The sequence below is a fragment of the Verruconis gallopava genome, assembly GCF_000836295.1.
Source record: "Verruconis gallopava strain CBS 43764 unplaced genomic scaffold supercont1.23, whole genome shotgun sequence".
Classification (NCBI taxonomy): Eukaryota; Fungi; Ascomycota; class Dothideomycetes; order Venturiales; family Sympoventuriaceae; genus Verruconis; species Verruconis gallopava.
Window position 1 is genome coordinate 186,088 of NW_015622159.1, and position 18,563 is coordinate 204,650.

At 51.8% G+C, this 18,563-nt stretch overlaps 4 protein-coding genes across 7 annotated transcripts; 2 read left to right on the top strand and 2 right to left on the bottom strand.

The window, feature by feature from the left end:
• PV09_06559 lies at positions 1-3,509 on the top strand. Of its 2 annotated transcripts, none has more exons than XM_016360219.1 (2): positions 1-2,086; positions 2,139-3,509. In XM_016360219.1, exon 2 carries the CDS (start codon positions 2,191-2,193, stop codon positions 3,214-3,216), a length of 1,026 nt encoding a protein of 341 aa, XP_016211931.1. In that variant the 5' UTR covers positions 1-2,086; positions 2,139-2,190; the 3' UTR covers positions 3,217-3,509. The 2 variants fall into 2 exon arrangements, with proteins under 2 accessions (XP_016211931.1, XP_016211930.1); XM_016360218.1 differs by having other exon boundaries at positions 1-1,993.
• Positions 3,510-3,582: 73 nt separating this feature from the next.
• On the bottom strand, positions 3,583-12,292 carry PV09_06560 (uncharacterized protein). Its single transcript, XM_016360220.1, has 5 exons — positions 11,309-12,292; positions 6,660-11,252; positions 6,560-6,611; positions 4,333-6,512; positions 3,583-4,284 (listed from the first exon to the last, which is right to left on the bottom strand). Exons 1-5 carry the CDS (start codon positions 11,973-11,975, stop codon positions 4,088-4,090), a joined length of 7,689 nt encoding a protein of 2,562 aa, XP_016211932.1. The 5' UTR covers positions 11,976-12,292; the 3' UTR covers positions 3,583-4,087.
• Positions 12,293-12,452: 160 nt separating this feature from the next.
• PV09_06561 (uncharacterized protein) lies at positions 12,453-13,855 on the top strand. The gene is made up of 3 exons (XM_016360221.1): positions 12,453-12,655; positions 12,718-12,768; positions 12,888-13,855. Exons 1-3 carry the CDS (start codon positions 12,579-12,581, stop codon positions 13,429-13,431), a joined length of 672 nt encoding a protein of 223 aa, XP_016211933.1. The 5' UTR covers positions 12,453-12,578; the 3' UTR covers positions 13,432-13,855.
• On the bottom strand, positions 13,432-15,692 carry PV09_06562 (tRNA pseudouridine(38-40) synthase). Of its 3 annotated transcripts, none has more exons than XM_016360222.1 (3): positions 15,433-15,692; positions 13,838-15,311; positions 13,432-13,754 (listed from the first exon to the last, which is right to left on the bottom strand). In XM_016360222.1, exons 1-3 carry the CDS (start codon positions 15,641-15,643, stop codon positions 13,472-13,474), a joined length of 1,968 nt encoding a protein of 655 aa, XP_016211934.1. In that variant the 5' UTR covers positions 15,644-15,692; the 3' UTR covers positions 13,432-13,471. The 3 variants fall into 3 exon arrangements, with proteins under 3 accessions (XP_016211934.1, XP_016211935.1, XP_016211936.1); XM_016360223.1 differs by having other exon boundaries at positions 13,838-15,325; XM_016360224.1 differs by having other exon boundaries at positions 13,838-15,692.
• Between the last annotated feature and the right edge of the window lie 2,871 nt (positions 15,693-18,563).

Genomic DNA, 18,563 nt, shown 5'->3' on the forward strand with positions numbered 1-18,563 from the left:
ATTAACCAGGCCCTGGGCTGCTGCTCACAGCAGCAGACGGTGGGCAGACTGCGGTCCAAGAGCTGGGATGGCTTATAACGTCGTCAGGTCGGGAGCTGCATGCGGGTCATAATAAGCTTCTGTACGATGTGCGCACGGCTCCCAAAAGTTTGGTACACCAGTGTCATCCGGGTCTGCTGTCTCTGCTGCGAGTGCCGACTTGGCCAGTTGTGGCGTCGGCCAGAGGCCAATCAGTCCGTCGACGGTCGTCGTTCTGCACGTGCAAATGCCTCCACCGTGCAGGCCTAGAGAAACGGTGTCTTGATGTCTTCTGGAGCTTACCCCAGGTGATTGGAGGGCCGTCGAGTCAACCCCGATCTAGCTGCTCTGTCAAATCTACTCAGCATGGCCAGGGTGTCGAGGTTCAGAGAGGCTTCTTGCGCTTTGCACCGGTCGATCTGATGGCGTGTGCCGGGCCAAGGATCCGCCTGATTTCAGCTTTTGCAGACCCAAAACTGTGTCTGTGTCTTGCGCCGATCTGAGAGCCTCCATGCGAACTGAAGAGCGCTCAGTCCACCTGCAGGACGCCAGGCACAAGAAAGGTTGACCCAAAGTCCAGCCAGAGGCGGGGTTTTGATACCATCCATCGGGACAAACTACTCGTCCTTGTGTCTCGTACGATCTGAACCTAGCCCGATACCTCGTCCTGCTGTCCGCCTGCAGAGTCGACCAACTGTCTTCCTCTGCAAAGGATTCCCCTGCAAAGTATTTCTGGAAGTCAATCGCCTTCAAAACCAAGCGTCCGCTTTAATCGACTCCAGCGTTGGGAATTTCTCTCTTCATCGCCGTCGTCTTCTTCATCTCCTCCTCCTCTTCTTCCTCCACCACCACCACCAACACCACATCTTCCTTCTCCTCTTCCTCCTCCTCCTCCTCCTCCTGCCCCTCTCCTTCCTCCCACCATCTTGGATTACACCTCCTGGTCAGGCGCTGCTTTGGGTCGGGCGTTTTACGGTAATTCTTTCTCTTACACTTCAGAAGAAAGCGCCTCGGTTTGCTTTGCACAGAGGCGCAAATCTACGGGTACTTCTTCCTATATACCACCGAGCGGCGGGTAACAAGCTGCTTACGAGGCACCGGTGCCTCTTTTACGTCCAACCACTCCCCTTCTGGCTCTCGTCCTTCTTGTTACGCCTCCTTCTCTTCTCCCACCAGCCCATCCTTTCGCCCCCGGGGCTGCGCTTCTGACCATTTCCGCTTTCGAGCCGGTCGCTTGCGCCCGAAATCCACGTGGACGACAAGACTTTGACACTTTCAGTTCTTCTGTCGCTCTGCCGGGAAGCGAACGTTCTGACTTTCGGTTGCTCCCCCACCTTGCTTCTTCACGGCATGGAGCTCTAGAAATGACTTTGCGCCTAAACTTTATCAGAGCCCCCAAGCTTTCGCCAATCTCGCAGGAGCGTTCGTGAAGAAAGAAAAGAAGAGTCTGCTGAGGAAACCTCGATGACTGTTCGCATCTCTGGCAAGACCCCGCCGTATCACCACTCCACGGTCCACAATATTTCCCAATCCACAAAGTCTCCAGCTTTCCTCCATTCTGGTTGAAGAACCTCTTCCCCTACCTTCCAGCAACAGGTCTCTCGGCACCAGCCTGTAAAGTCTGATTTAGAACGTCGAAAAGCTCGCGCTGAATATCCTTGGTTCTGAATCTTGCACTACACCAGTTATATTCTGCCCTTGCATTCTCTTGTTTAGCCTGGCTCCGACCGGTCCACACCGACGCAAACCTCCACAACGTAGCGTTTGGTACAACCCGCGAGCAAACACTTACTATCGCTGCGTGTGAACAGGCCGGAAACGTCACGATGAACTACGGTACCGTCAACTGGGGATATCAGTATCCGCAACAGTATCCAGCGCAGTTCGCAGCGAGCGGTCAACTGCCTTATCCATCCAGCGCCTTCAACCCTCACATGCTACCTGTTCCGCAGCAGACGTATCGCCAGCTCGAACCGTAAGTTGAGCCGAATTTCTCTCGGCGCACATTGTAGGCAAAGCGCAAGTGCCGGACGTCTAGCAATGCGCGCAAAAAGCCGACTCGTTTGACGTGCGCTAAGATGGCAGGCGCTTGCAGAAGCAGATGACTAACACCGCCACAGTTCCAAATGTTCACTTCGAGTACGACAACAGCCGGAAGAGGCAGCTCTGACAATGAGCAAGAAGGAAAAGTCGCGCAAGCCGATTGACCCGCCTCCCGTCCTTCAGTTTTTCGTGGAAGAACCTGCAGACCCTCAGAAGTTGTACATGAACAGTCCAAATCTGTTTTGCGTGGCCCATCTGATTCGCGCGGATGACGACACGCCCTACAAAACACACAACAACGAGCCCACGCTGATCGGAAATCTCTGCTCCTCCATCCACAGACTGAAGGATCCAGAAGGAGGCGAGTTCGGCTACTTTGTCTTCGGCGACATCTCCGTCCGGGTGGGCGGCAGCTGGAGGCTCATGTTCACTGTATTCGACATCCAACCGGACGGCGGCACCGGCGCCGCAAGGAAACTGGCAACCGTCGCTACGGCCCCGTTCATCGTGCACAACAGCAAGGAATACAAGGGCCTTCGCGAGTCGTCGCTTTTGACGCGCACGTTCTCGGACCAGGGCGTCCGCCTGCGTCTGAGAAAGGAGCCGCGAGGCAACGGCTCGAAGCGCAAGGCGGGCGAGGCCACGCCCGAATCGGACGACGAAGAGGTCGACAAGCGCCAGCGATACGAGGACTTCACAGAGCCCCAGACGGGCGCGTACGCCGGCCCCGTGCAGCCGCCCGACACCACGCCTCTGCAGCATCAGGCGAGCCCGTCGCCCTACTCGACGTACCAGGCAGCCTCCCTCCCCTCCACCGTGGGCTACTTCCCGCATTCACAGTCGTCCTCGCAGGCCCAGTCGGACTTTATGGCCTCGACCTTCCGCACCGCCTCGAGCTCCATGTCCTCCAACTTCGGCGCGGTCGGCAGCGGCATCAGCACCGACAGCTTTGCGTCCAGCCCCTTCACGGGCGCCGGCGGCGCCGTCGGCGGGAGCGACGCAACAGACGCCTCCAGCTTCGGTCACCAGATCGACTCCGGCTTGCCCCTCCATCCCATCAGCAGGTACCAAGAGCAGCTGCGAGCGCATCGCGACGTTCTCCTCAACGCTTCGCACTTCAACGGCTCACATCTCAACGGATCCCCGGGCTATTGAACCGTGGCTGAGAATGTACGTGAATCGCCGGGTCCTATTCGCAATTCGAACCAAAAATTACCTTTTTTTTTTCAAAGAAAAAAAAATTTTAGGAAGGACAACCATGTTACATATATACAATATTCGGCGTGCTAACCATGGGCTGGGTGTGGGTGGGCAGCATTAGAACAGCGTTCTCTGGGAAAGAGACGAACAAAAAGGGACAAGGGCCACGGGAGTTTTGGGCGCGCAATTTGCATTGTGACGGTGTACAGGTAGCGGAAAGTCTCACTTCTAGTCGAACAAGCCATAATCTAATACGAACTTTTTTTCCGGCGTGCACTGCTTCCTGTCTTTGACGTCACTCGTTGTCCATCACCCGCGCTGGAGAAAGGTCGACGTCTCCGATGGGTGTATTCCTTGGACTTCTTTTGTTATTGTACTTCAACAATGTCACCTTTTCATAGAGGACTTCATACTCTTTCACCCTCGACGAAAGACGCGCAAATCGTGGCTGTAGGCATTTCTCACATGTCCTAGCAACTTTTGTCAAAGAAGCGAACCAGGTCATCTTCCGAGCATCTATGAATGATTCTGACTAGTGCACTGCGTTTATCTCATCTCATCGTAACTCCATCGCTAATGGTCAAATACGTCCCGAAATCAAACAGGCTGACAAGGAAAAGTACCACGCGTAGTGAATCGCTGTGGGCAGCTGAAGACAGCTTCCTTGATCGGTCCACCTTCGTTCTGAGAGCTTCCACTCGGATTCTCGGCATCGCCATGCACGAACGTTCTTGGCTAGGCTTATCACAAGTTCAAAAAGGAGCTCTTCCAAAATCTGTCACCTCTTTGGAAGAGAGAGATGCTTGCATCTAGCTCAATGGGACAGTCATGATCCATCTGCATCCACCGTCAGCAGATGTCTCATCTCATCGTCTGAGCCCTCAGTGAAATCAGAAGCCTCGGCAAAGTTATCCTCAGCATTTTCCAATCGCTCCAAGCCCACGCCTGCGAACTCATTAGACGGTGCAAGGTCTAAATCATCCATGCTGCGCACAGGCAGGCTTTCGAACCATATTTTGACCTCTGTGTCAGTTAGTGTTTTGACTTCCGTGCCAACAATCGAAGACATACCTTCAAATCTAGAGATGATTCTGCTGTACTCACGAAGCATCTCGGGGTTCTGACCAACCAGCTCGTCCATGGCAGCTTCTGCAAATTGTACAGCGCTCTGCATGACTGCGAATAAAGGTAGCATGAACTGTCTCCAAGGCGGTGCATCATTGCTTTGCCACATCCGCACGTGTCGTTCACAGCCCTGGAACAAGAAGGCTACTGCCTCGTCTTGCTCCGCAATGTCTCGTACGTCATCATCGACAAGGCTTTGACCTTTGCCAAAAAAGGCATCATGGACCAAGCGCTGGGTCATGCGTCCAACCTCGTAGTCTCTGTTATAGACAAGTAAAGGAGGTGCCCAATCACGGGCGCCCTCTATGAAATGTTTGTCAAAGAAGTGAGGGTCTTGAATCTTGGATTCGAGATTGCCAATTGCAATTTGATGAAGGGCATTCCAAAAGCGTACGCAGTAAAGACCATCGTAATAGTCCTCCCCAGGAGAGTTGGTTCCGTTCGCGCTCATGGAGCATATCTTCATAAGCTCGATGAATTTCTCTAAAAGCGCTTGATCCCCAAGATACAAGGGTATGCACGTTGCCAGTCGCAAGAAGGGGTCAGCATAACGAGATTCGAACTCTTTGATTGTAATGTTGAAAGTTTCCAAGACGCCATGCACAACGCTAGACTTTGCGTTGAGAAGGAGGCGGACTATGTCGCTGGGGGCGGAGTCTTCACTTTCGAAGTTCCATTTCTGGAATACTTCCAACAACCACATTAGGCCGCCTTCAGTCTTTCTAAAGTCAAGAAGTATGGTTTCTTCGTTATCAGTCCATGGTACGCCACCATTTTCGTAGTGCTTCAACCGATGCCCCGCTCTCTCTTCTGGAATGGCGTCTGCATGCATATTGACGTGGTTAAACAAGATGGATGCTAGACGGATGAGTTGGTTGTAGGATGGCGCAGCCTTTCTTTTTAAAGTCTCATTGACGCCGTGGTATAGACGTGTGATAGCATGACTGTAGTTTTCATTGCATAACAAGGCCTCGAAGCTGGCAGTAAGAGCACCGTCGAGAATCAAGACGTAGCTCTCCTGGGGTCCTAGAGCGGCTATATCGGCCAGCAATCCAAAGTAATCCTCCCAGGCACGTAGGTTCCAACGTAGGTCGTCCGGTATAAACTGAGCAAGGCGTGTGATGATGGAGATAGCACCGTGCCCACTTAATTGAGGTTCCACTTTTGAGATGTCTGCACCATATATTTCCACATTCGTGCGTAGTTGTTTGAGGCACCCGAGAATGAAATTTCTCATCAACTGTCGAACTTTTGGCTGAGTAATTCGTAGAACCATGTCGCGCAGAATGTCCTCGTCATCGACTAAATTCCAGCCTCTGCGCTGGCTCTGGATTAGCCACCGTAATGAGATATAGCAGCATCGGTTGCATTTGGCACAGACACTCCGGAGGAGCTGCATGGCTTCTTCAAAGTTAGGGAGATCTTTCGTGCGAGCCCAGATACTGGTCATGTATTTCCACACGAGCGACAGTACCTTCGATTGGAGCTCATGGATGACGCTATTGTGGCTAAGATTGTCAAGCTTCCGCAGCAGAGAGCGAATAAGTTCGCGGGTAGAATCGTCACAAAGTGCGTAGTCCCTCAGTAAAACTCGATTATCCTCATTGATTTCTTCTTCCATATCCGGCATGATTGGCACATTTTGCGAATTTGTACTGTCGGCTGGAGCCCATGGGTGCTCATTCAAGGTGGATTTACGTTGATAGAAGAGCATGTAGGCATTATAAGACTTGAGCGCAGATGCAAAGAGCAGTCCTGAGTCCTTCGAAGGCCCCCCATAACATGCCTCAGGTAGATCATTAACATCAAAAAGGGTGACGTCTGCATCGTCAAACAATAACCAAGTCGGCGCTTGTCCTTCTGGCGTGGGCCTGGCACGGATGTAAGAGACGTAATGGCCGTGTTCTGCTTGACCCTTGTGGACAATGATGCCAACGAGCTCGAAAAGATCCTCTGCCATCGATTTATCCGGGTTGGCCAACTGTTCGAATGTGTACGGTGTCATATTGATAGTTGTTGGGAACTCAAAATTGTCATTGATCTTGTTGCGTGAGTAAGTCTCTAGGTCAAAGGCGAAACGCTTCAACTGGAGCATAAGGTGATTTGGTATGTCCTTGAGGCAAGTTCTGAAGGAATTAGAGAATACTCTGCATTTGCCAGTGATCAAACATACCTCTTGACAGCATCGACGAGTCTGTCGCATCGCTCACATTTATATTTGTTGTCTTTGTCGAGGATTAACAATTGAAAATGCGTAAAGCGAAGTCACTCACCTCCTTCCATCACGTCACCCAAAGTGTATGCTCTCAAGCTTTCGTCTAGATTCGCATTGCCTTGCACATCGCAGGGTATTGCCAGACACGTGTCTTCGCGCTCGGAAACGTGTTCGCACTCTTTTGACTTTATTTGTTGGATCGTTGTGCCCGTGTATATTGAACGGAGGCGCATTTTGTGTTCTGTTGTCGGCATCTGCTCTTCCCAACGGTGGAACAGTGTGTTCATGAATTCGTCAACGTCCATCTGCTCTCGCACATCTATCCGTTCTTCGGTCAGAGTGACAATTTTCTTTGTAAATTCCTCAGCGCTGGCGCATCCACGATAGGTATTTTGCATGTATGAAAAAAGTCGCTGTGTCTCGTATAGTAGAGGTGACTTGTTGGGGTGTGTAAGTGGTGCGCAGGCCAATATAAAGGCCCGGAAAACCGGATTCATGAACAGATTTGTGATAAGGGAGTTCATATAACAGGTTTGCCCCAGGTTCTTCAGTCCGACGTAGCCAGCCGGAGACTTAAGAAGCCCTTGCCTGTCGATCTGCTGCTGCATGAACTTGTGTTGGATTTCAACACCGTCGAGAAGGGTGCACAGGATATCGACAGTCTCATCATCGGTGGCGAGTGTCGATATCAACTGCACAAGTTCTGTACGTGTCTCTGTCTCCAAGGCTGGGATTTGACTTGCCAAGCGTGCAGCCTCCTCGCTCGAACGAGGTTGTGGTTGAAACAGAAATTTCCACCACAATGATTCCATGAGATCAATCTTGGTAGAGTTATCTGCTATATTAGGTACCATTGCGACAGTCTCTCGAATTAACGCTGCAAGCCCGCGTATGATTACGTCGGCTTCATCTCGTCCCACAATCTCATGGTGAACATGGCTCGTAAGCATATTTCTCCACGAGTCGAAGAAAGTTTGAATCTGCTCAAGAGCCAAGATCTCACCCGATAACAAGTTCTTGTATAAAAACATTGCAATATCGAAGATCTCTGCAGCTTGTTGTGGAAGCGCATCGACAATGAGGATAATATTCGAAACATTGGACCAAAGGAATCCTGCGAACTCTTCACGCGTAACTTGTGACGCCGAACCCCATTGAAGCAATCTCCGCTGGATTATTTGAGAAGTTGTGCGCCGTACAGATATGACTGGATGCTTGAGTAGCAGGTCCTGGTGGATAGCAGCAACCTTCGAGTTGGTTTTGAATTCGTGCCAAGCGTTCTCATACTTTGACAACAGGTCTAAGATGAGCTCATAACAGTCCCAAGCAAGGGCAACGTTGGCAACTACTGGAATGGCAATCGCACAAATCGCGATCAGCCGTCGCGTCGTGAACGAAACGTCTGCAAAGACATTGACACCTTGGACTTGTCCAGCTATGAAGAAGTCATATAGCAAAGAGACAATTTCGCACACAAACTCCCAATTTGGTGCTACTGCTGAAGCGAGCATTTTGTCATCGGGTAAGAGCGATTCTACCAGACGAGTCCCTTGGATCAAAAACTCCTCATTGACTGTGTCTGCTTCTAGCAGGTCACGGAGACAGTCCAAAGTATAACTGATTTTGAAAACTTGACCAGAAGGGAACAACTCTGAGACAGGAGTGTCGATTCTACAAACCATTTCTTTCAAGGTCTGGTAGCGCGGTAGGTGTTTGAGCAACATGTAAGTGCTCGAACTGGCGACGTCGTTGCAATCTCCGTCGAGAAACTTGTAGAAAACGTCGAGCCTGTCCACAAGCTGCTGTTCAAAAACGCTACGACTTTGTTGACTCGGTATAATGTAGTCGTTTCGTGCTTCTTCACCACTGGCGACGTCGCGAATGATTAACATAGGTGAACGAGTGATCCCAGCGTCTTCGAGCGTCATTCTCGGATGTTGGCACAGAGATAGTCGCCTCCCACTTCCAATTACTTGAAATGAAGTGACGTTGTATTCGTTTAACATCGAGCAGATACGACGGTAGAGTTGACGACAAGTATCATGAGTGCCCATCATAAGAATCCTTGAGGCGGCTTTCTGACCTTGACGATTGATTTCGCATTTAAGAGAAAACTGCATTCCGCGGCGTATTTCCGGTTTTGAATCCTTGGAGAGATCGATGACTTCAGAGACTTTTGGACGATAGTCTTTCAATGTACGAATGTGAAGAAGAAACCTCTTTAAAAATGTCATCATTCGCAGGAACGTTGACTCGGCTTCCTCGCAGGATGATACCGAGGTCAGTACACCCGTGCCGGAGTCGATGCCACTCACTGCATCAGAGCCTCTCTGACGGAGAACTGTATATGCTAGCTTCAGACGGGTGATACTTTGATCCACAAGAGCAACATGCGTGGCTTCCACAGCATCCCGACTTGTTCGCTGGATCCACGAATCCTCTAAGTAGCGAGCGATAAGGTATTGTAAGGTGCTATTTTCTCCAACACCCTTCGGTGCACGAAGAAATGCATCCCATATGAGGTCCAGGCCGGGCATGTTAATCGTTCCATCCGGATTGAGCTCAATCAAAGCTTGGGATCGCCGTCTCGTTGTGGCTAACTTCTGCAGAAATTGGAAGAATCCTGCAGTAAAGAACTTTGGCTCTATTTGTGTGGGCAGAAGCAATTCTTGGTGTCGCTCAAGGAATCCCTTGTCAATGGCCGGATTGAATGTGCTCGTGGACAGTCTCTGCCAAGCGACATCGCGAGCAGTGTTACTGAGTGCATCGTTACCAACCAGATGGCTCCAGAAACACTTCAGCAAGTGCTGGTCGATCCCCTGCTCGTCTAGTGGGACAATAAACCAGATCAAGTCTAATCGAGGCAAAATCTGGTAGCTAAGCTGTTGCGTATTCAAGCGGATATTGAGCGTGCGTTGGTCCTCTACAAACTTGCAAAAATTTTCCAGCAAGATTTGGGCTAATCGCATTTCTCGCAAACGGGACTGTATTTTTTTATGTTCGTGGCGGAGCATATTATTGATAGCTTGTGAAGATGATGCTCCGTCTTCTGAAGCGTTTTGCATATTGACGATGCATCTCTCGTAGAGCTGTGTGCGGATGTTCGCAGGAATAATGCCTCCGATCGCCGTGAGGACCTCACTAGCTTGATCGTATACATGTCGGACGGATCCTGTCTGCGGTCTAGTTGGGGAGAACACACGCATCAGTTCAATGCAGAGTTCAGGTGGTACTCTCAAGAAGCGCTCGTTTGGTTCCTGGATGCGGAATTGGTAGTCTTGGTAACCCTGTTGCAGTTTGGCAAGCAGCTCCACCCACAATTCAGTCGCTTGCGGGCTCATCAATGCTACAGATTCCGATAAAAACATTTCGCTGATCATGATATTCTCCTCGAAATTTGTGAGCTGTTTTATCAAGCTAGCCAGGATTGACAAGGTCGCTGCTACAACGCGAGGATCTTGCCCATCCATGATCGTCCGAAACATTAGCTCTGCTTGTTGTCTGGAGAAATTGTTGGTGATGACCAGAAACCCGATGACATTGTGACTTCGAGCAATGAGCTGTGGGTGCGTTGCAACGCCGAACAAAAAGTTGGTAATCTTCTCCCGGAGCAAAAAATCGGCTACAAAACAGAGAAGAGGTCCGGGATCACTGGTGCGTAGTGATGAAGAGTTGATCTTGAAGCCATTGTAGAAATCAACTAGCTCCTTCGCCAAGGTATCGACCCCAAGAAGTCTGAGATCCATGCGGGCCTTCGTCATATATGTTTGCATGAGTTTTAATTTCCACAGGGTGACCGACAGAGCGTTTTGGTATTCTTCAAATCGATTTGATGTGCTCCCGGTCATTCGAAGAAAGAGTTCTGACGATCTTCGTGGGCTGAGATTGAATATGTTATTGAGAATGTTTGCTACACGTTCAAAAAGCATCTTGCGCATGTCCAGATTCAGAACATCTTGTTGTTTGTCCAGCGAGCTGAGAAGCTGCCTCTCTGCGGTGTCAAAAATCTCTAGCAGCTTTGTTGCAAAGTCATCTGCCATCGGCTGTGGCAGACCTTCATGTCGATCGAGGTAGAATGCTGCATACGCGCTGAGGCTCTGGGTGAATGAGATGAACGACACGATCTTCTGAAGGAATGCCTCGTCTCTGCATGAGCTACTGAGATTCAGGCAGATGATTCGAGCGATGTGTGTGTGCGCATTAGCCTCGATGAAACATTTAATCGCATATGCGCGTAGTTCATTCGGATCGACGCCCAATGTCGGAATGACTTTCGCGATGAAGCCTTTGTCATCTCGCAGCAGTAGTCTTGCCGCGTTGACAATCTTAGGCGACAAGAGGATCAAACGCTCAACCTCAAGGGGGGGATCGAATTCGAGGAATTGGGCGTCGACCTGGAGAATACATCCTGAAAGCCTCATAAATGTAGTGAGGAAGGTTCTAGCGTATTTCTCCGCCACATCCGGAGCAATTGCGTTCTGTTGTTTCAAGACGCCGCGGTTGAAGAGCTTACTGTATGTTTTGATAATAGTTTCCCACAGTGGGCAGTGCTCGTAAAAAACGTGGCTCCATACCCGAGAGCCGGCGCTGATGCACGACAGAAGTTCTTGGAGCCATGTATCAAGATGAGCAAGGACTTCAAAATTGATGGCTGGCCTTCGAGTCAATTCACAAGTACGCTAGATGAGCAGGTGGGAAAAAACATACCCCTTTCTTGTTCATCAGCGATCAGCTCCGCCCCGCGACAGTACTGTCCGTTCGGACCGTACGGAAACCTGTACAGCAACGCGGCAACACGTTCTTCATCGGAGTCATCGTTGTCAAGGTGGATCTCGGCGACGATCTCGTCTGTTTGACCGGAAGCTTCGTCCGCGATTTCGATGACAGGGCTAGAAGCTTGACTTTGAGGCGAAGCAGTGCTGTCAGTGTTTGTCTCCTGCGCAGGTGTGGATCCATCCATGCCGTTGACGGTGTTTGGCGTGGAAGGCCGTTCAGGCGAGGGGTGGCGACCGTCGGACGTTGGGGTTGCCGCGCCTTCCAGCCGCTCGCGGACGTTGATGGTGACGCGAGAGGGCGTCAAAGCAGGGCCAGTTGTTGGCGTGCCATTTGAAGTCGGAGTTAGAGGCTGACTGTCGACAGACATTGCAGAGTCGTTGTCGGCACCTACAGCCTTGTCGGGTGCGGACAAGGATCGGTCAGCTGACCCGCTCCTTATTGAACGAGAACCACTATCTAGGCGTGGACGTTTACGACTTGGTGATCGGTTCTGCGCGGTGCCTGCCTTGACATCACGCTCTGCGAGGAGTGACTCCAAGCACGGTGCACGCAAAGGTCGGGTTTGCTCCGTCTCGCCTATTGCATCATGGTCGTCCATGGCTAAGGCGAATGTGCCGCGTGGAGGCGTCGATGGGCCGGCAGAGTGACCCAGGAACAGCCGGCAGTTCAGTGATTATGCTTCCAAGCACAGGTAAAAGTCCGATGCCATGTTGCGGGACAGGTTAGGAACCAGGTAAAGTGAAGTGCGTTGCTTGAATATACAGGATGCGAGAGCACAGCCCTGTACGAAGCAAACAGGGAAGGGGCGGAAAGCGCGGCGGTCAACGAGTAAACACGAAGAGAACGGGGCACAGATGGCAGCGGACAAGATTGAGAAAGCTTTCGCATCCACGCTTTTGTCAAAATGTATTGTTCTTTCGTCACATGCAGGCTACAAAGAGAACAAAAAATGATAGAAGCTCAGGCTGCCGCGCTCGTATCGAGACGCTAGTACTAATATGGCTTAGCGCTGAAATGGCAGCTCTTCCGGCAGCCCGCTCGAGCGTCACTTTGAGGCCTTTGATATCACTCGCCCGGTTTCTTCATCGCCAATCGCAGCGCACAGTCAGGGCCGGAGGGCTCTCTTGAGGGGTTTCTTGAGGGGAAGAGCCACGCTGCGTCGTAGTGTGACGGCCTCTGCCTTGGCCTTGTTCTGCGAAAGATGGCCTCAGCTGCAAAAATGAGATCCGTGAAGAACGCTCCCTTACAGTTAAGCTCTTCCTCTGCAGAGACAAAGTGGTCAGTCTCTTCGCCTGCAGTGCTCGAATGCGCACAACCTAACAGCCTCGGTCGGATGTCAGGCCTGTCATATCACCCTCGACGCAAGGAACCATTCTTCAACTTCTCCTCGAGTACGTGCCTTCGTGCTCTCCGCAAATTTCTCGTGCCTGGTGACCTCATCGGCCAGTCTTCCCTGCCGGCCTTCCCGCGAACATATCTTTCAAAGTTTGTCGCTGCTGACAGAATGAAGCCTGGTACGTCCAATAGGTCAATATCGACAAGATCACGTGACCCGGTCCAAGGGCAAGCGAAGCAGGAAGAGAAAGAGAGACGCAGAACGAGGTGACGATCCCTCCACGGACATCGAAGAGGCGTCGGGCAAGCCACCGAGACCGCCAATAGAGAAGTACGTCACCATTGGTCACAGCAGCACAACCCGACATCTGGAAGAGCGTCTGCGACGACTCGAGTCCAACGGCTCTCGCTTCGACGGCTGCCAACACAACCTCGCTGCCGTCTTCCTCGCTCAACCTGTCGACTATCTGCCGTACCGTCACCTACCCGCCATGACAGCGACGATAGCGGAGCACGACGATGCTACAGCGCCAATCTTGTTGATCCCACTGCCAGCTGGTGCGGAGTCTAAGCTCAGCGGCGCGCTTGGGATCCGACGTGTGGGTCTGGTAGGGGTTTTCAGCGATGCACCGAGCGGGACGGCGCTGCTTGAGTACGTTCGCGAGAATGTACAGCCAGTCAAAGTATCGTGGGTGAGCGGGGGAGGTATGCAGAAGTGATTTGACTTTCAAGTATGGGGTATCAAATTCTCAGAACTATCTACGCCGTAGCTTTTTGAGCCTCCCGCGGCTCCGTCGACTCTGTCGACTCTTCTGGCTCTGACAACTTCGGCGGCTCCGTCGACTCATCGCCATTGATGTTTTCCTGCGTCGCGTCCGAGTCACGACCACGTTTCCTCTGAGACCCAGATCTCTGGCTACGTGAAAGACTCTTCCTTGTGGACGCGTCCCTAGCATCACCGCAGGCTTCCAGACCTTTCGAGCTCAAGTACAAGAAGATGGGCACCCGGAAGTTGTCCACGTGTGAGAAGAATGAGTGGAAACTGATCCCATGGTCAGTGTCCTGCAAACGACGGGCAGATTTAAGAAGGATGTGTCAGACAAAAAGAAAAAGAAATGAACTTACACATTCTCCCTTTCTTCCTCGCCGAAGATTCGTTCGTAAATCTCTCTCCGCTTGAATTCCTCCATCTCCTTCTCGTACTTCGTGAAACTAACTTCTCCCCTGTCGAACTTCCCCGTTGCCTTGGCGTTATAGTTGTCGAAAACTGGCCGCTCCAGCAGCAGGCCTAGGGCCGGTGCCTTTGGTATACTATACAGTTTCTCCGTGAAGCTGTCGGCCATGACTTTCTCCGCCACGGCGCCACAGCGCACGACAAGCGTAGCCATGCCCACCATCTTCCTGATCTGGTGCATCATGAACGATTGACCGTGCACCTTGAGAGACAGCCACTCCGTGTCACCGATGAGGATCGGCGTCGTGTTCACGTTGAACGATAGGATGTGCCGTTTAGCCGAAGGGTCACGCGGCGATTTTCTAATCGTGTAGTTGTGGAAGTTGTGGGTGCCTTTGTAAAGCGCGAAGGTTTCCTGGACGCGTTTGAGTCGTTCCTCGGGGATGCGCCATTGCCGCTTGGCGAGGAGATATGCTTCTTTCAGCTGTTTTATCGCTACTCGGAAGGCAAGCTCATCTGGAGCTGCGGAAGTGGATGAAGTCTCGTTGACTGAATTTATGGCGTTTGGTAGAGAAGCATCGTCGTTTCCTGCTTTTGAGGCACTCTCGTTCACAGACTCCTCGGCGGCAGTGGTCTCGTCTGACAGCTTACCGTCCCTAGGTTCACCTTCATCGACGAACTCCTCCGCCTCCTCCTCTTCATCCTGCAGCTCAGCTTCATCCGTACTCACGTGGTATAATGCCTGCTCGATCTTTTCTCTCAGCGCTGGTTCAAGACCATCCAAAATGGGCTTTATGCGCTCTTCTTCTACCTTTTCCCAAAATCCCTCCGTCTCTTTCTGTCTGCTCCTATATCCCTCCAAGTCCCCGGCTTCTTCCGCAAGCTCTACTAGCTTCTGGCCGATATAGCTTCTTGGGTGGGGTGGCAGAAACGAATGTGTCGGGATCAGGTACTCGTACCATCGTGAGTCACACGCCTGGTAGCAGCTGAAGCTCCCAATTACCCGCTCGATGCCCCAGATCCGTATCTGCTTCGGCAGATGCTCGTTGATCTTGTCCACAATCTTCGGGTCCTCAATGATCAGCTTCAGCGAGATCACATTGCCAGCAGCGTGTACGCCTTTGTCTGTCCGCGCGCACCGCACAAATGAGCTTTTCTTAGGATCGTCCGCATTGGCTTTAGAAATGGCGCCTGCTTTGACGAAGGCATTGAAGACATCGCCCTCGATTGTCTTTTGATTGGGCATCATCTGCATCCCCTTGTAGCCACTGCCTGCGTAGCCCATCATGACAGCAACCTTACGCTTCGGCTGCCGAGTCTCGCTCTCAATCTCCTCCTGCGTGAAAGGATTTGCTTTTGTAACATCTTCGCCGTTTCGCTTCTCAGCAAGTTTCTCCTGCGATTCTTCATTCCGCTTGCGTTTATCTAAATTTTGCCGACTTTCGTGGTGAGTTAGGGATGCCTTTGCAAAATCATGCTTCCACATGCGCACCGAACCCTTACAGGAGAAGAGCTGGTGTGCAATTGAAGACCATCGAAAACATACAAGTATTCGGAACGCCCCATATCTCGTCCCTTATGGCGTTTACTTCCCTGTTGTTGCCTCTTTCCGCCTCTGTTTTCCCACTTCCTCTTCTCACCGCGTTTTGGATCCTTCGAAGCCCCGTTAGAGGAGAGTTGCGTCGCGCGAGCCTCTTCGTCCATGTCTGATGCAAGTATTGAGATCTTATGCACCACACTCCAGAACAAGGCTGCATTGATGGCCAGGGAGGAGAGCTAATGGAACTCTTTTTTCCTTGAAAAGTGAGCTGCAGGTGTTCAGCACCTGAGGAAAAAACTAACGTTAGGCCTGCGTTCCTGCAAGGAGCCGCAAGCGGAACGTCTCCGCCTCAAACATAGGATAGTCAAAAATTCTGTGCATCCCACTTTCGCCCAACTATACCTTAGAAATAGGACAGTTTTTGGCACGGTGAAAGAAAATGCCGCCGTCACCGTGTGCGCTCTGCAAGTCAAACCGTGCGCTTATTCTCCGTCCTAAAAACCACCAGAAGGTCTGCAAAGAATGCTTCTACACAGCCTTCGAAACCGAAGTTCATAATACCATCACCTCGAACGCGCTATTCACACGCGGTGAAAAAGTAGCTATAGGCGCCAGCGGTGGAAAGGACTCTACGGTCCTCGCTTCGGTTCTCAAAACGTTAAACGAGCGGTATGACTATGGCGTCCAGTTCATCCTCCTTTCGATAGATGAAGGTATAAAGGGCTACAGGGACGACTCGCTGGAAACAGTGAAGCGCAATGCGGCACAGTATGGGATGGAACTATGCATTGTCAGCTACGAAGAGCTGTACGGGTGGAGCATGGACAAAGTGGTCGAGACGGTGGGCAAGAAGGGGAATTGCACGTACTGTGGTGTGTTCCGACGGCAGGCGCTAGACCGCGGCGCGTTACGCTTAGGTGTTCGACACGTGGTGACAGGTCACAACTGCGACGACGTTGCTGAGACGGTGCTCATGAATCTTTTGCGGGGAGACCTCCCCCGGCTGGGCAGGACGACGAGTATTGTCACGAGTACGCCTAGTTCGACGAAGCGTGAGGGCGAAATGGATACATTGAGTCTCACGAACATCAAGAGGAGCAAGCCATTGAAGTACGCGTATGAGAAAGAGATCGTGTTGTACGCGCATCACAAGAAGTTGGACTACTTCAGCACAGAATGTATATACTCGCCAGAGGCGTTTCGTGGGAGCGCGAGAGCGCTCATCAAGAATCTCGAGAGGGTGCGGCCGAGTGCTATACTGGACATTGTGAGGAGTGGGGAAGACATGGCAAAGCTTGTGCCGGGCTTCGAGGAGACTTGCAAAGGGGATTGTGGAGGGGGACATTCTACGATGTTTAGCACCCCCATTGCGGAGGAAGACGTTGGTGGATGTGGGAATGCAAACGGCCGCACGATGCCGATGGAGGCTACGCTACGTCTGTCGGAGATGGCCTACGATGAAAGTTTGGAGACTGAGATAACGCTACCTAAGACTACGACTGCATCAAATACACCTGACGATGCTGTTAAGCTCCCTATACGACTGGAAAAGGAAAAGAGACGGCAGACTACTGGAATGAGAAAGCCTCCCGCGAAGCAAACGATGGGCGAGTGTGAGAAATGCGGCTATCTTTCTAGCCAGAAGATCTGCAAAGCTTGCGTCCTACTCGAAGGCTTAAATAAGAACAAGGCCAAGGTGGCGCTGGATGAGAAGTCAGACGCTGCCATCAGTGAAGGAGGATGAGTACCTCCTTCACAATGCCTAGCCCCAGGGCTATCATCAACTCGGCAAGGGACACACCGCAACATGATGAACTGAGAGAACATATTTTGGCTTGATCGTCAATCAGGCTTCTTCACCTCACTGTGGCATTCGGTAGTGTCAAAGTCCGACACGTGGGACATACGCCTGCTCTTCTGCACCATCTTGTTTCTGCGGGAATCCTCCGTCCTGGCAGTCTCAGAAGGGAAATGCGATGAAGCCTGTGGACAACCTCTGAGTCAGCATGTTCAACCAGCTGGACACCGGTGACATGTCGCGGAGGCAGCGTCGCATGGGGAGGCTGATTCCAGGTCGGGCCAGGAAATGGCGCAATGCCTGCTCTGTTGCGCACAGACGTCGATCCCATCACGGCAGTAAGTGGTGGTGGTGATAATGATGTCACTCAGCCTCCATGACCCTGGACAGGCGACGTACCGTCCGCCTTGTACGACCTTGATAGTTGATATCACCTTTGCGAGGGAGGGAGGGAAGTCAGCGCGACGAAGGAGTATGCCATGTTGGAGACCGGATGCTTTTTTCTGCGCGTCCGCTGATCGCAGCACGCGAGGGGTGATCGTGCTCTGGTGGCCACTCTGCGTTGGTTGGGGGGCGAGATCGGCGGTGTTTTTGCCGCTGGCGCCGTTCTCCGGCCAGGCTTATCGCGGGGTTTCACTCGAGGCTGGCGCGTTCCAGGTGGCGCTATCCGTTCCATTATCGAACAGTTACGGAGAGACGATGAACGACGGAACGGCTGTTATAAGCATGCACTCGTCAAGGGCGGAGGAAAAGATCTTTGTATTGCTCAGCAGGGCACAGATTTGCGTTCCCGGCCTTCTCGAAGGTGCCAGCTGCCGATGGACGAGCTGAGCGACTTTCGCCTCTGCGATTACTCAAGTGACTGGGTGGCGCTTTGACCAATCGTTGCCTAGCCACGCTTCTTCCGGCTTCCACCACCTCCGCTCCATATAAGACGATTGACCACCCTCTCCCAACGCAAACTCCTACATCCACAAGCAAAACTCAACGATCTTCCCGCGAGACCTAACTACACTTGCCATCTACTTCACTACAACACGCATACCAGAAGCAACACAGATATCAACAACCATGCAGATCTTCGTCAAGACTTGTAAGTTCTACCTTTGGCTGTCGCACGCTCTTTTGCGCCGCCAAGCCCTTGAAATGCATGAGATGCTGACGCAAAATTAGTGACTGGCAAGACCATCACCCTCGAGGTCGAGTCGTCCGACACCATCGACAATGTTAAGACCAAGATTCAGGACAAGGAGGGCATCCCACCAGACCAGCAGCGCCTGATCTTCGCTGGTAAACAGCTCGAAGACGGCCGCACTCTGTCCGACTACAACATTCAGAA

Bases quoted from the DNA above. Each gene is read 5' to 3' on its own strand.
- PV09_06559 (XM_016360218.1), top strand. From the start codon at position 1,845: ATGAACTACGGTACCGTCAACTGGGGATATCAGTATCCGCAACAGTAT. The intron at 1,994-2,138 runs GTAAGTTGAGCC...ACACCGCCACAG, and splicing joins ACGTATCGCCAGCTCGAACC to TTCCAAATGTTCACTTCGAG.
- PV09_06562 (XM_016360222.1), bottom strand. From the start codon at position 15,643: ATGCAGCCTTGTTCTGGAGTGTGGTGCATAAGATCTCAATACTTGCAT. The intron at 15,312-15,432 runs GTATGTTTTCGA...GGCAAAATTTAG, and splicing joins ATGGGGCGTTCCGAATACTT to ATAAACGCAAGCGGAATGAA. The intron at 13,755-13,837 runs GTAAGTTCATTT...CCATGGGATCAG, and splicing joins GAGGAAGAAAGGGAGAATGT to TTTCCACTCATTCTTCTCAC.
- PV09_06561 (XM_016360221.1), top strand. From the start codon at position 12,579: ATGGCCTCAGCTGCAAAAATGAGATCCGTGAAGAACGCTCCCTTACAG. The intron at 12,656-12,717 runs GTCAGTCTCTTC...GTCGGATGTCAG, and splicing joins TCCTCTGCAGAGACAAAGTG to GCCTGTCATATCACCCTCGA. The intron at 12,769-12,887 runs GTACGTGCCTTC...GACAGAATGAAG, and splicing joins ATTCTTCAACTTCTCCTCGA to CCTGGTACGTCCAATAGGTC.
- PV09_06560 (XM_016360220.1), bottom strand. From the start codon at position 11,975: ATGGACGACCATGATGCAATAGGCGAGACGGAGCAAACCCGACCTTTG. The intron at 11,253-11,308 runs GTATGTTTTTTC...CTCGAAGGCCAG, and splicing joins CGCTGATGAACAAGAAAGGG to CCATCAATTTTGAAGTCCTT. The intron at 6,612-6,659 runs GTGAGTGACTTC...TCCTCGACAAAG, and splicing joins GGGTGACGTGATGGAAGGAG to ACAACAAATATAAATGTGAG.